Source organism: Echiichthys vipera, assembly GCF_963691815.1.
Source record: "Echiichthys vipera genome assembly, chromosome: 9".
NCBI classification, from domain to species: Eukaryota; Metazoa; Chordata; class Actinopteri; order Perciformes; family Trachinidae; genus Echiichthys; species Echiichthys vipera.
Window position 1 is genome coordinate 18,524,734 of NC_139834.1, and position 16,847 is coordinate 18,541,580.

The window sequence follows — 16,847 nt, forward strand, 5'->3', positions numbered from 1 at the left end:
AGTAACATGAAAAAAATCTAATCTAAAAAGCTATTTATTCCTTTTCTACATTATGTTGTTGTCCCCAAAAGTATATATGAAGACTTCTTGTAGTCTTCATATATACTTCAATTCCATCTACCTAAAGTCCAATTCCATCTACCTTTCTTCTAAAGTTGAATTATAAAAGGAGAAATTCAAGCCAGCCCAGGAGATGACTACAACAGCAAACCTGATATCAAAACCACATTTGTACAGTTTACTTGAAAGAACCAAAGTTATTAAAATATATCTTTCAAAAAAGGGACTTTTCCCTGTAGGCCTGAACACCCTTTGTCAGTTTTGATCATTTAGATACTGCTATTCTTGTATTAGGGTAATAATAGTTGAATGCATCTGTATTCCCTTTATAAGGCAGCAGGTATCTTCAGTTTGAGTTAATATATTGCTATCATGGTAATGCTCATAAAGGCCGTTTAGTGATCACCAGCAGGTTTAATGAATGGTCTTTTGTGAAAGAAAAAATTAGAGCTGTGATGTAATCACTTTTTTTTGCCCCACTTGAGATGTAATCAGGATCAGGTGATAAGCCGCTGAAAAAAACTTTAATCAATCTAAAAAGGTTGTTCAAAAAGAGGTCACACAGTGTCACGTTGATAATTAAATAAAACTTGTTGGATTATCGGTGTAGTCGATAAAAACATTTATTTGAATGTCCCTTCAAAATAAAGAAAACATGTTTGTACAGGAAATGGTTAATATTATGATTCAGTGACTGGGGGTTTTCAGGTATAACCACTGTTTGATGGCACCTTGAGACTTAAAATGGATACATGGAAATCTTCACAGAAATGTCTCATTATGTAATTTGGTGAGAGATTTTATAGGTTGTTATCTAAATACAAGTTTAAGTGAAAGTAACTTGAAACTTCTGCTAAAACTAAACCATATTCTACATATTTTTAAACATCTCACAACATGTCTAGAAGGATCTTTAAAGGAGATCCGTACCACAGGGATGTCCCACAGACTACGGTGACTGCGTCATCTTAACCTGCGCATATCCGCAGTTGTCTCAGTGAACAGGAGTGAGTGGATACAAAAAGATGGACTGATGGATCGATATTCCCTGAATGTTTTCAGCTTTTGGAGCCCAACACGTGTCCTTACTGTATCTTGTCTGGCTGTAACACGTCCCAAACACAGCAGTGTGTTCAAAACCTTTATTTGTGAGAGGTCTGTGCGCGTTTTTACTGGACATGCACGAGGATACTGTGTGCAAATTAATTCTCATTTGAATTGTCCATCTCTCAGGACAATTGACATTCTGCTCCATTTATTATTGAGGACAAATTACATTTTTGTAAATATATCTTTAATCGGTTTCTTGGTATCTGAATCGAAGTTCAGGAAATCAGAGCGGATTTCCTGAACTTTAGTTATGAGAAAGGTGTAAGACAGCAGCTCTTTTATAAGGCATGTGGAAAGGCAGTGGGACAGCAAAAATACTTTGTTATGGAACAGATCGAATGGCCTTGCTCTGTTCTTGGGAGAAGACTGAGTCTATTTCCCGAAAGGACCCATCTTCTGGATCACGTGCTCCATGTCGGCGTGTTCGGATGTGTCTAGTTTGATGTCGTACTTGGCCAGGATCTTCATGATGGGCCTGATCTTCAACCACCACTGTGTCTTAGGGATGCGGTGCCTGAAACAGACAGAGGGGGGGATATCATTCACCACATAATCACCATTAATCTTGTTACTAGTGGTACAGTAAGTTAGATAAAACATCTCACTCAAGATCTGTGTCTGCCCTCAGTTCAGACAGAGGCTGGAAAGTGAGCGTCCTCTTCCTCATGCCCAGCACACAGGCAGAGTCTGGTGTGTTGGCGAAGATACGCCCTACAGGAGACAGGAAGTGAAATAGTTCAGTTAACGTGTCATGGAATGATCATTACTATCAACCACCAACAATAAGAGTATAATTAGGTATTCAGATCCTCTACCGAAGTAAATGTAACAATACCATATTGTAAAAATACTCCATCACAAGCAAAAACCCTGCATTCAAATGTATTTACAGTTTTACATTGTGTTTTTATATCCTGATGTATATTATTGTATACATTTTACACAAGTCTTCACTGAAATTGATATCTCAGTGTCAACGGAACTTACCCCATTAAACAATCGTACATTTTGAGAATAATACCAACAGGCAGTGATAAAATGCAAAGAAGTACATTTTCTGTCAGTACAGCAAGTTTACTTTTGAGGTACTTTTACCAACTCGAGCTTTTTCCATTTTATTTGTATTACTTTGTATATATAAATTCACTATTCCTGCTACATTTCAGAAGAAGATATTGTTGTTTTTGTTACACTACATCATAATTCAATTATATAATATGTAATAATTGAATTACTCTCTCGCTCTGAAAACACTCAAAGTAGAATAATAAATACTTGTGCTTTTGATACTAACTTATATTATCTTTTATCACTTTTCAGGTAATTCCACTGACATCATAATTACTGATGCATTATGTGGAAGTTGCATTTCACTGCTAAATTTTAGAATTTTAATTTGACACAACGATGCGTCATAATTTATAAACTAATCAGCTTTGTGTATAAAATCTTCATCTGTAAAGCTGTCAAATAAATGTAGTGGAGTAAAAACAACGATATCTTACTCAGAAATGTAGTGAAAGATTAAAATATATAGTTATAATAAAATAGAAAAGCTCAAGTAAGTGCCTTTAACTTGGAGTACTAACAGTAAAAGTACTAAGTTCCAGTTAACCACTGCCTGTTGGTATAATATATATATTCTCAGAAACATTTAGGCCCACGTACCATGCCTGTAACACTCCTTGAGTTTATCAGTCAGCCACAGAACAGTCTTGGCACCCATCTTTGTGCCAAAGTTCCTGTCAAAGGGTGTTGGAGTACCACCCTGTAGTCAATAAAGACAGACAGGCGCATCATCGATAACATTGTAATACAGCAAAAACAAAGACACAATCTGTTCCATGTGGATCAGACGCTTCTCTTCATAAACAGACCTGCTGCATGTGTCCCAGGACGTTCTTACGGCAGTCGAAGATGCCTTTGCCCTCCTCTGAGTACAGGTTGAAGATGAAGTCAGTGGTGTAGTTGGCATTAGAGTTCTCATTCCTAATGTAGAAGGACAATATTGTACTGTTATCTGGAAGGATGTGGACTAAATTCTGATTTAAATGCTTTCAGGATATTTTCACAGACATTTTGACTCTTCATGGCAGGATAGAGTACAGGTGTTACTGACATTTACAACGACTCTGTTCTATTCAGGTGTCGCAGTGAGTCATGATAGCGTGACAGTCAGCATGTACAATAACAGAACCACGAAACTGAAGGAGCTAAATGGATATCAGCCATCATTGAGGGGGCGTGTTGTTGGGAGGCGTGGGGAGGGCAATACGAGCTGGGGTGCTTTTTTCCAATCTGTCTCAGAGGCTTCAACTGATAGCTTTAATAGTTTTATTAACACCTGTAAATGCTGTGAGATGTCAAGTGTTTCTAGGTGATTCAGTCCTTTTGGTGGCAGATAAGTCATAATGAGTGGTGTCTTGCACTGTAGGCACAAAGTGTGTTAAAATACAAGATCATACCTCACTTCATATCTGCTGCACATCTGGCTCAAACCTACCTGAGAACCAAACCTCTCTTCACTGTCGTCTTCATCTTCTCCATGAGATGCTCTACGTTCACCTGTTGTACAGATCACAATCACAAACACGACTCTTGAAACTGAAAACTGGATGAACAGGTCCTGTCGTCAGCTCACCTCCAGGTCCCTGATGCCGAATTTTTCCTCATAGATGTAGGCGGCGTCGGCCCCGGCAGCCAGACCGGCCATGGTGGCCAAGTAGCCGCAGTATCCACCCATAGTCTCAACTATGAACACGCGGCGCTTGGTCCCTGCTGCGGACTGCTTGATCCTGTCACAGGTCTGCAGGAAAGAAACAAAGAAGAAAGTTCATTTGGCTGCTTTATTTTTCTGCATGGGTGTGTGTGTGTATCTGCTGTTGAGGCACTGACAGCTGTGATGGTGTTGAGGGCGGTGTCAGCACCGATGCTGAAGTCAGAGCCAGGGACGTTGTTGGAGACGGTGGCGGGGATAACCACCATGGGAATGCACATCTCCTCGTATTTCTCTCTGGCCTGAACCAGCTCCAGGCCTCCCACAAAGGCCTGCAGCAGGGGGGAGAAGACGAAGGTACACTTGTTTAGGTGTTTTATGGGGAACGGAATATCAGCCAACAATGACATGACTTCTGGTTTTAAAGGAGGATAATCGCTGTCACGTCTTTTTTTTTTTTTTTTTACCTCAAATCCACCGATGATCACCAAAGCGTGGATGTTGAACTTGGCGATATTCTGGCTGATTTCCTCCAGTATTTTACCTGGCAGAGTTCTTTGGGAAACAGAGACAGATTACGAAAAGTGTTATAGTGTTGTGACAAAAACGGTTCTTCTACTACTAGTAACTACTTATGTTTACCTCTTGGTGCCCAACATTGAGCCTCCTTTTCCAGTCCAGCCAGTCACTGAAGTCCAGGAGATAGGCTCAACCTGACATGATTTAATATGCAACAAAACACATTATCTTTCTCATACTGTCTGTCTGAATATACCTGTATTCACCCTCTGTATTAAACCTCTGCCTCTTTAAGCCCCCCTCCCTAAATGTTTCTGGGTCTTCTACATCAGCTCTCTTGGCGTCTGTGTCATTGTGGTCGGGGAATGACTGTAACGGCACTGTAGCAGCACCCTCTACCTATATATAGCATAGTTGTGACATCACAAACATACAGAGGTCCTGATGGCTTGTTTAAAGGCAAAGTTTCTGAATACGGGCCGTCTGCATTTCTCTGTAGATTGAGCGTTTTGATACTTTCCCTATATTCATATAGCACCTCGACCTGCTTTGTATTTAAAAAAGACATCTCACTTTTCACAATATGGGACCTTTAAATTAAAAATAAACATACCGTTTTATTAGTATAACCTGACCCGAGTTGTGTGTACAGTAGCACATGTTTTACTTAACTGTGTACGAATGTCACAAAATCATAACAAAATGAGGTCCGACACAAAGAGTGAAATGTACACGCACCTGCCCATGAGCCAGCCCGTCAAAGCCGTCATGGACAGCCAACATGTTGTGACCCTGGATGAGGCCCATCCTGACTGCTGAACGCACGGCAGCGTTCATACCAGCGCAGGGAGCGCCGATGTTCATGATGGCCACATTGATGTTGCTCTGGTTAGTAAGTGAAAGAAAGAAGGAGGTGACTGAGGAGTTATTGTAGAAAAAATATCATGGCGCATAAATTTATTTTCAAAAAGAATAATCTTTATTGGCGGTGGTAAGAGTCCTCACCTTCACATCTGGAGGGTTGATGTGAGCCAGCAGCTTGTATGTGTTCCAGTTGTTCTCAAAACTCCTGCACGTCATAAATATGGTTGAATGTTGCATTCAATACTTTTCTATTTAATAACTTGAATAAAGGTATTAATCTCTCTATCAATGATAACATTGTTCTTTTTTATATTATCGTGTTCACGTGTTTTATGTACTTTGGTGTATGTTTGTATTTAATCCTCTATATTTTCTTTGTTCAAAGCATTAAGAATGTGCTAATATAAATTTACTTACACCTCATCTAACTATAGATAACTATAAATCGACCAAGTTACAAAAAAAAAATCTCTTTTAAATACATTTATAATAAATCTAAATGATGTATGACAAACCCAAAATAAAAAGATCATAACTTTCCATGTTTTTGTCCCCTTTTTCTATCTTCAATTATGAGTTAAAAATTGATTACAATTACACTCCACATTTAAGAGGAAAATACTTACTTTCCTCTGAGCTTGATGGCATCCTCAAATCTGCCCTCAGCCATGGCAGCAGTCACATCTTTGGTCTGCAGCAAAGTGAGAGAGAGAGAGAGTGTGTGAGAGAGGGATGAAGATATGCTTTGCTGTAATGTCACTGTACATCCCCCAAAAACAATACGGGAGAAAGAAAAAGTAGCTAAATATTTTCACATACCACTTGCACACACTCCATGAGCGGCAGTCTGACAGCCTGGTTCCCAGACAGGCTGACCACACAGGCAGGGGTGTCTGGAGTGGCCTCCAGCAGCGCCATCACCGCCTCCACACCCATCCTGCTGCCCTGGAAACGACACACACACACACACACACACACACACACACACACACACACACACACACACACACACACACACACACACACACACACACACACACACACACACACACACACACACACACACACACACACACACACACACACACACACACACACACACACACACACACACACACACACACACACACAGAGTTAGATGATCGGCTGTGTATATGTCCTTTATTTGGTGTTTTATTGAGATACTTACCAGGATTCTGTCAAAGGCGGAGGGTGTCCCTCCTCTCTGCACGTGTCCAAGAACAGTGGTGCGAGTATCAAAGCCGAGCCTGTCAGTCACCAGCTGCAGACAAATGAATCCACATGTTAGTGCCATGTTGTCTGTCGTAACTTACGGCCAAAATCTTCTATTACGATATAGATCATTTCATATCTTGATAATGATAGATCACAGTGGTGTGATGGTTAGCACTGTTGCCTCGACCAAAATCTTCTTTTCTTGTAATTCAAAAATAAATGGTCTATAGGAAATAACATTGTGGTATTTTTTTATATACTCCTGTGTGTTTTAAGTCCTTGACAAATGAAAAGTACTGAGTATGTTTACATTTTATCAAGAACTTAAGTGTAACATGAACAGGGACATTATCTACACGGACTGTGTTTACATGCACATGCACAAAAATAGTGTGATTTCAAAAACAAAACGGCAATCTCTAAATGATATGTCCTCAAAATATTCAGATTTTCTTCTTAGACTATAGGCTACTTGTTATTATTGTAATTTTAGACAGCGTAATTGTCTGTAACGGTATCTCGATGTATGATTTCATCACGATATGATGAATTATCATATTGAATTATGGCCCCTGACAATAGAAGGAAGGGCTCACCTTCTTGATCTGGTCAGATGTAATCGGTTTGCCATCTCGGGACATTGCACCCTCAGCCACGATGATCACATTCAGACGACAACCTCTGGCCCTTTGCTAAAAAATAAATGAATAAAAGAGTGTTTAGAGCAGGTTAGCAGGCATCTCCATCTGCAAATAAAGACACACGTACGTCTGCCAGCCTCCTGCACAGGTGGTTCTCCCAGTCGGCATCTGGTGGCATCTCTGGAATGAACACCCAGTCTGCACCGCAGGACAGAGCCGTCACCAGGGCCAGGTACCTACACACACACACACACGCACACGCACACGCACACGCACACGCACACGCACACGCACACGCACACGCACACACACAGACACAGACACAGACACAGACACACACACACATACACACATACATACACACATACATACATACATACATACATACATACATACATACATACATACACATACACACACACACACACACACACACACACACACACACACACACACACACACACACACACACACACACACACACACACACACACACACACACACACACACACACACACACACACACACACACACACACACACACACACACACACACACACACAAACACACACACACAAACACACACAAACAGGCATTAGCATACATTATTGTAAGGGCATCTTGCATCCTTCAGTTGATATACACAGTTTTTATGCACCACACATCTGGAACAAACTGCACTATAACATCTGTAACTGTAACCATCTCTTATATGTTTTAAATGACCTTTTATGTGTTTTAAATCTTTTATGCGTTTGTTTTTCCCAATGCTTTTAATGTTTTATATAAAGCACAAAATGACCTTGTTGAATTGTGCTATACAAATAAACTTGCCTTTCCTTGCCTAGGCTGTTAAAACAATTTATTTGGGTACGGACTTCAGTCTTTTTTGCCTTTAAAGTGTAATTCCGGCCAATATGCATCCTATGCTCTTTTTCGGCATTAATATACATCAAATAAGCCATCGAGAGATTTTTTTTTAGTTGATCACCTATTAACAGAGAAATCCTGGAGATTCGCTAGCAGCCAGACACGGCTTACACTGAGTTGCTTGGGCATTGTGGTGAACGCATCCAAAACGGCTTTTTTAACCACAAATACTGCTCCAAATAGCATCAAACCTCTGCCGTAGCATGATAACAGTCCCTACACATAAAACAAAGCACCAACAATGTAGTAGGCGGACCCTGAGTTTATTAAAAAAGACTGCTGGCTCTGTTCATATTGTGAATGTCGATTATCGAATGCACTGGAGTTCAGAGTTCATCTCCAGGCAGATCCAAGGTGGGAACATTGAAAAAACAATATCAGTAACTTCAAACCGCTTTTACACCAGGATGCCTGGAAGGAGCAGTTGTTGAAATATTTGTGATCGTTTTATTTTGTGGAATTGTTTTTTTTCTCAACTAAACATGAAACAACAATGTGTTTATTTGATACATGTTGAGTTTAACACTAAAGACATAGCATTATCATGAATGTGAATAAGAATGAATGCAGTTCTTGGGTGATATTGTTAAATGATTAACCATATATCATATCATGGATAACAGCGAACAAAGTGTAAAATACTTAATAAGACTCAATATCAGTAGGTGAACATGCTACAGTGAGATTTTTTTTTTAAACCACTGAGGTTGTATTTTCACACACACACACACACACACACACACACACACACACACACACACACACACACACACACACACACACACACACACACACACACACACACAAACACACACACACAAACACAGACACACACACACACCTACTGACCCACAGTGTCTGCCCATCACTTCCAGGATAAACGTCCTCTGGTGGCTGTGTATGGACAGAAAACATTTAGAAATAAGATAGGACAGAATAGATTATTTTGTATAAGATTTAAAAAAAAAAAAAACATTATCAGTAAAACATCAGACATTCACACTTCATACACTCAAAGTGACACAAAGTTATTTACTTGGCCTGATGCGACATTACTTTGTGATGCTTCACATGTTCTTTACTGCTGCTATGAGCAAATTTCTTCCTTGAAGAACATTAAAGTGAATCTCACCCATCACCATGTGCACAGAGGAGGGGATACAGTGATGTCTGACCTCTGTGCGGTTGTGGTGATGGCATCCACCACCTCGATGATGCGGTGCAGGGCGGAGTCAGTGCCAATGGTCATGTCGGTGCCACAGAAGTCGTTGTCGATGGAGCCCACCATGCCCACGATGTTCAGGTGGGAAGATTTCTTGGCTTCTGCTTCTGAAATCTTACCTGCATACAAATAATAAAAAACAGAAATAGTAACGTTGATTAAAAGAAACATATGATGCTTGTTCTTTTTTTACTGTTTTTTTAAGGGGAAACACATTATTTATAAAGTGTGTTTTATGAAACGTTGGGGGTGATAATTTAAGGGGTGAATTGAATTTGAAACAACATTGTGTTTGAACCGCTCCTTAAAAGTAGCCCGACTCCGCCAGATGAATTGATTCTCATTTGCTCAGCATATCCATCTGGGAACTCTCGTTTGGAGATCTTTTTGGAAGGGGCGAAAATACTGGCTTCTGATTGGATAAACCATCTGTCCATCACCAACATACAGGCCAACCAATCAGATCAATGAAGCATATGACGTACTAACGGCGTCGGGGCAAAGCTCAGAGAGTAAACAACATGTTAGGATATTTGTCGTTTGTGTAACGCAAATTTACGGCTAAAAGGCACAATCCCAGGTGTCTGGTCCATTTTCCAACAGAAGGATCCAAGAGAAAAAAGATTTAGCGAGCGGCGTGCTAGAAAGCTGCGCTCATCTCATCTGTGGAAGCCACCATGTTGTTTACACTTAGCAGTTGCTTCTCGTAGCGTCACACTTAAATCTGCCTCAAAACCAACGCTGATTGGTTCGGTCGCTTGGTAAACTTCTCAAGATTTTTTCCGCCGCACGTTACCAGACTGATCTGCAAGTAAAATAAAATGGAGCTCGCAAGATCAGGATGGGCTCCTGGAGCTACTTTAAAAGTATGTGCTTGTCAATACGTGGGCTGATTTTGTGGATTTTATGCACAGCAATTTAAGGCAATCTATTGGAGAGTTGTCAAGATATTTAACTAAAAAGCCCAAAAGGTCAACCTCATGGTGGCACAACAGGAAAAGTGGATCACCAAAGTCATTAGTTTCATCCTCTCGGGAACATGAATGTCTTTACTCAATTTAATCTTAATGCACCCAGTAGATGTTGAGATATCAGGTCTGAAGCAAAGTGGTGGAGTGACCATGAAAGAAAAACTAAATAGTCAAGATATCTCTAGTCAGGAATCTTCAATTCTCACAGCCACTACAAACTACGTTTGTCTCTTTACCAGCTTTGACAAGGTCAACCAGCAGTCCGCTCCACTCGGTCCTGAACTCGTTGGCTCCGGTTAGACTGCCGTCGCCTCCGATCACACACAGGTTGGTGATGCCCAGCTTCACCAGGTTGCCAGCTGCCTTCATACGACCCTCTCTGGTGCGGAAGTCCTTGCTGCGAGCGCTGCCGATGACAGTACCTCCCTGACACGCGAAGTAGAGAAGATGTTTTTAATACTGACACACAGTGGCAGTGATTACTGACATTTACCCCCACAATATTTCCCACAAAAGTTATCCAATATTACCCCTTAAAGTTGTACTCCATAAGAATTGAGATATGTTGTTTCTAGCGGCCTCTTTGGCGGTAAAATGTAACAGCAGGCGAGCCTGTTCTTTCCAGGTCCCCAGGACTGGCGCTCTCGTGTATCATCATGGGAAGCCCAAGAGGAGATCACCTCCGATTTTTTTAGATACCAATCAAAAGGCACCTCCAGCAGCTAAGGTCCGGTCTCCGTAGAGCCCAGTGCAAGGCTCCAGCTGAGACACAACTCTTCTGCTCAAAGTTTTTGTGCATTGTGTCCGATGTTTTTTCACTTGTTTTTCATTGTTTTTCGCGTTGTTTTGTGCTTGGTGCTCGGGCATGGACTCGGGAAGGCAAAGATTTCTACATCTGGTAAGTCCCCCCGCGTTCACGAGAACCAAAAATGTCAGTGTTCTTAAGGGAGCCTGTGCCACCGAGCACTTTTTCCATATTCCATGTTCCTTTGACACTTTGCCCTTCAAGCCAGACTCAGAAGTTGGAAGTTCCTGATTTCTGATTACAAGTGAACGCAGCATAAGCGTTAGGCCAACAGACCAACCGCTGTCAGCAGCGTCACTAACATGGCGGCCTATTGAAATCTAGAAAAGGATTATTGTAATATTAAGCAAAAAATGCAAGTAAAAGTGCTTTCATTAGTGGGTCATATGATCAATCACCATTGTTTTAACTCACTCTTTGATAGATAGTAACTTAATAGACAATTAAATAGATGAAAATCTTACAGAGTACAACTTTAAATATTCTGCGGAGGGATTATAACTCTTTATAACACTGTGGAATTAGAAATATCAACTGAAGGTCGCATGACACTTTGAGTAAATAAAGTAGGCACTTGAGAAATGATGTCCTTGAAATTTCACATGGCACACTCCCACTCCATGGCTCGCTTGCACATACTTCAAAAAGCTGAGCTTGTCATTTGTCTCTGCTCTTGCCAGGCCTCGTTATTTAGACAGCAGAGATGATTGATGCTTGACAGTATTATTGCATCTCCGTCATCCTTTAATTACAGGGACAAATCATCACTCAAAGAGTCAGGACGCAGCTCTTGAATCCTAATGAAGTAGGTGCGTTAAAGGTTAAAGGATCAGTTCACCTTATTAACAGAAAAGGACAGCTTCTCTCTTACACTCGCAGTCGTGTCAAGCCAGGCCGATAGATTCACTTTTAACTACTTGGTTTTTTTAGACATCCGCCTGATGCAGCCACCCAGTAAAGGTAAGTGAAACCTTTTCTTTTGACAATGGAAAACACCACAAACACAACTCACCAGCTGAAGCATCATCGACACACTCTCCCATGTGGCGAGACGAATGTTTTCTCCCCCATCCACCAGACCCTGGTAGCCCTGCATCACAAGTTAGCACAAGTTAGCACAAGTTAACACACACACACGCACACACACACACACACACACACACACACACACACACACACACACACACACACACACACACACACACACACACACACACACACACACACACACACACACACACACACACACACACACACACACACACACACACACACGCACACGCACACGCACACGCACACGCACACACACACACACAGTGATTAAATAAAGATACAGTTGAGCCCGATGAACCAGTTTAATTTTAATTTTTTACTGCCAAGTAGGTTTGTAAATACAATTCAAGGTATTTGTCTTGGTGTTTTGGTACCAGGTCAGGACACATGATATAAAATAGAAACATTTACAATTGAAAATCTTAAAAAAAAGTATGAGAAATATGTGGAAAATATACCTGGTTTAGCCCTATAAAAATATTGTTTGTTTATAAATATTTACACACATACCTGTATATCTTGTCTGTTTAAGCAACAAAATGCGGCATAAAAACCAAAAAACAACTTCTCTTTTCATCAATAATTTATGATACACAAATCTAGCACAGGCTTAATAATCCCTGTGTTGTATTTATGTGCAGCTTGATTACATGTCAGTGTGCTACGTAGTCGGTTTGTGGTCATGGGCGGATTATGAGAAAAATGGTCCCCTGTTCACTGACATGCAAAAGGATCCACCACACAAAGACTTAATAAATTGACATATTTCTGTTGTTGGTCTGTGTCTCTTTGGAGTCGCCACGCATCTCTATGTGGTGACTTTGTGTCTCACTGTAATTGTTTTAGAGTTATTTTTTGTCTGTGGTTGTTTTGCCGCTTTTTGTAATAATTTTGCGTCTGTTTGTGGTCATTTTGACTCTCTTCCTGGTTCATATGTCTCTCTTTGAGTGACATTTTATAGGTGAAGACCTTTTTTGGCCACTGCGCCTCTACCCCGGCTCGTTCAGTAGTCCATCTTTGTATGCAGTCCGTACCTCATGAACGAAGTAGACTTTGGCTCCGGTGTAGAGACCGACTCTGACTGTGGCTCTCACAGCGGCGTTCATACCTGAGACACACAAAGGACATGACGACCGAAGTCTAATTTACTCACGTTATAAGTAAATGTCAGACTCTGTTTAACACATCCTGTCAGATATCAACTTAAGACTTAACCTTTAAGTGACCGGTACTTTGGCAGCAGATGAGACAAAAATAGCCATATGGAAAGGACAGGAGTTTATGGGACTGTGTGTCTTATGTACCATCCTGGATGTCCAGTACACCAAAGGCCACGGTGTGAGCTTGTGTTGTGGAAATGCTGGCATGTTGCAGCTCTTGTTTCACCAGACAGCAGCTGTGCATAGGGGGCGTTTCTCTCCTCCATACCAGAAAAAGGTCATCACCACTAAAATTAGCCCAAAAGATGTGAAAAAAAGGTAACGGTTGGGCAGATAACTCGAGGTTTGGACAGAGAGATCGCAAAGGAACACGAGATGATTGCAAGACATCGTCCAGCTGATCTTCATGTAGAGTTGATGGAGTCATTTTCTACGGGAGCTTAATGCCAGTTTTGAAGTTTAACAAAAGGAAAACACAGCTTTTATCGGTGACATCTGGACAAACTCTCAACTTGATTAGTAAAGTTTAAACTCTTAATCTGCTACACAGTTTACTTTGTGCTTTGTCAGTCACTTGTAAGGACATTTGAAGCTTTGTTGGATATGTATCAAACACTGGTGGCATTGTGGATCCGAGACGTAATCCTTCTTATCATCACAGCCAAACATCCATCAACATCTGACGGCTGGCCTTACACGATGCCACACTGACGTCTTGGAAAGCTGTTGCTTGCCCTTTCTGTTCACTGAACAAATTTCAGATGTCACACAGAGCGTTACATGACACTTTATTGGGCCCTGTAATATTAGAGGCTTCTACAGCTGGTTGGGATTCAATTGTCACATCAGGGAAGATGCTTTCAGACAGATTTTACCCCCTCTCTCACTCGTTGTGTGTTTAACAGTTCAAAATAAAGCTGTGATTAAATAATAGAGCCTTATCCTCTGCTTACCTTGGGCATCTCCTCCTGACGTAAGCACAGCGATGGAGCGTCCAAGCCCCATCTTTGTGGGGTCCATGGTTTGGTGGAGATCCTTGGACATGTTTCAGAGGATCCAGGGGCAGACAAGCGGACACGACAAGGGGGAAAGAAAAGAAAGTAAAGGAGAAAGAACAGAGCTGCTCTTCCGTCACTCTCTGTTCCTCAGGGGAGGCACGAGTGAAGGCGCAGGCTTTATAGACTGCTGTTCCCAGAGCCCCCTCCCACTGACACCCTCCAACACTCAACTCTACTAAATATACCTCAGGCCCAGTAACCACCTGCAGGGGACAGTTACAGACAGGGGAACACAATACGCAGGGCCACCTTGTGACAGGAAGATTTGTTATTTTCTAATATGCACATGGCAACAAAATAATTAGAAGTTTTTGTTTATTTTTTCACTTCTAAAAAAGAAATTTGCCCGAAACGGCTCCAGCTCAGGAGAACTGTGCCAACAAAAATTAAAAAAAATTATAAAATCAACAAATTGACCAACGAGTTGGAATTTAACAAAAGCTGTAATTTGAAAAAAGTGATTTGATGTGTTACAGCTTTATTTCCTGTCCTTATAAATGTAAAATCTTTGGGATTTTACAGGTTTTCACACAATATAAGCTCTCTGAACTCATACCTTCATGGTCTTCATTTATTGTTTGACATTTAACAGGCTAAATGAAAACTGCCTGTCAAAGTCGAGATGATTCAGCAACAGGTCTATTTCTCATGCACTGTATGTATCAAAACTGTCTTCTCTTTAAACAGGATACTCTGTCGCATGATGCACATATGTGCACCTTGTTCCATGTTTCCAAAAAAAGGGTTGAACTCGACATCTGACTCAGAGGCAATCTGGAGAATGCAAGGCGACCTGGAATATATTGTTTCATGCAATAAAAAAAAAAAAGATATTTTCCACTTCATGTGAGTGGCAATAGCATTAAATAGGACTTCAGAAAAATAAATGCCTGGAGTTGGAATACAAAAGTAATATCAGCCTTATTTGCACTGTGTTGTTAATTTGTTGATTTTGTTTACTCACAATTTTTATTATTGTTTGTGTTGCACTGTTTTTAACAAACGTACGGTGTCCTATAGTCCTTAGAAAGGTGCCTATAAATAAAATGTATTATTAAAAGAAAACAAAGTTGGGGGACTCAGACAATTAAAAAAGTAGGAATGCTTGTAACTGATTGGTTTATTATCGTCATCTTTAATAGAAACTAACGAATGAATGAACCGCTGCCATAGAACGACTCAACAAAACAACAGTAACTGTCCCGTGTGTTGTCATGTGTGTATAAATGTGGATGTGTCTGATGTCTTTCATGTAGTGGAGTATAATGTACTTATGTACAAACAAAAAGACAATAAAGAATCTATATCTATCCATCAAGTGAAAAAACATCATCTAATTTAAAATCCCCAAACTATTCAATTAACCACGATTCTAAAGAGAGAAGAGCAGCTGATATTTAAGTGTCTTGAACCGAAAAATATTTGATACTCCTTTGATTCTTCAATTGTATTTTCATTTTTCATCACCTAACTGATGAAGTGTTTCAGCACTACCACTGACTATTGGTCACTAGTGAAGCAAAAACACTGGATCCTACATTTCCCATAATGCAACCACCATCAATACGTCTCTCCTGCCGGTAAATGCTCACATCTTTCACACTCTACGCCGACGGTTTGTAGCTGGGATTTTAGAAAACTCCTCCAAAACTATAGAAGACATTTTATATAACAGTTGAATTTATATAATTATAATAATCTGTTTAAGAGCTGAATGAAAAAGCATAAATGTCCAAACATGAACGTATATAAATTTATTATAAACACTGTACATTAACAACATTCATCATTTTCAATCCACACACGAAGATTGTGGAGCTCTCCTAATCTACATGTACACTAACATTATAACACTGTAGGTCCAAAGTCTTCATTGACCTTTTAAAAACATTTATTTTTTATTCACTTCATAAACATTGTTTCTAACAGGCGTGCATCTAAATTATTAACAAACACGACGTGTGCAGTGAAAGAGATGCATTATTTTCTATTTTTAAAACAACTTTATTTTTCTTTAGAGAGCTTCCACTGAGCATAAACGTAAGACAAAAAAGGTTTCTAATACTAAACTAGCAGCGTTCTTTGGACTTTTATGAAGGCTGGCAACAACAGTGTTGGACAAACAAAATCAGTTCCATTAAAAAAAAAAAAAGTCTCATCAGTACAGCAGAGTGAACATCTCCACTCTGGATATTAACAGTAAAACAAATACTATACTTGTAGTGCAACGTCATCTCTCCTGCAGTGGAGAGCAGTTTGGAGAAGAAGGGCCGGAAGAGAGATCAATGGGAACAAATGTCTGGAAAACAAAATGAAGACAAATGTTCATATTAACGTGTGCGTCTGTATATACAGATATTATGTACAGTACATACATGTTTGTGCCATGTCACTAAATGTGATATATTGTGTGCTGTATTTGTAAATTAACGGAATAGTTCAATGTTTTGGGAAATGAATGATGTACTGCAACGACAGTGAAAGAACTCTACTTCTACACTG

The 16,847-nt window shown here is 40.2% G+C and overlaps 1 protein-coding gene across 1 annotated transcript; it reads right to left on the reverse strand.

Annotated features, from left to right (window-relative positions):
- Nucleotides 1-627: 627 nt before the first annotated feature.
- Nucleotides 628-14,450, reverse strand: LOC310951593 (ATP-dependent 6-phosphofructokinase, muscle type-like). The gene is made up of 22 exons (XM_083919895.1): nt 14,241-14,450; nt 13,162-13,235; nt 12,087-12,164; nt 10,506-10,695; nt 9,252-9,417; nt 8,926-8,970; nt 7,274-7,382; nt 7,102-7,197; nt 6,459-6,551; nt 6,089-6,214; nt 5,896-5,960; nt 5,411-5,474; nt 5,144-5,290; nt 4,529-4,599; nt 4,354-4,441; nt 4,066-4,218; nt 3,812-3,976; nt 3,674-3,735; nt 3,048-3,159; nt 2,839-2,938; nt 1,776-1,881; nt 628-1,684 (listed from the first exon to the last, which is right to left on the reverse strand). The coding sequence occupies exons 1-22, from the start codon at nt 14,329-14,331 to the stop codon at nt 1,543-1,545; spliced, it is 2,343 nt and encodes a 780-aa protein (XP_083776021.1). The 5' UTR covers nt 14,332-14,450; the 3' UTR covers nt 628-1,542.
- Nucleotides 14,451-16,847: the final 2,397 nt, after the last annotated feature.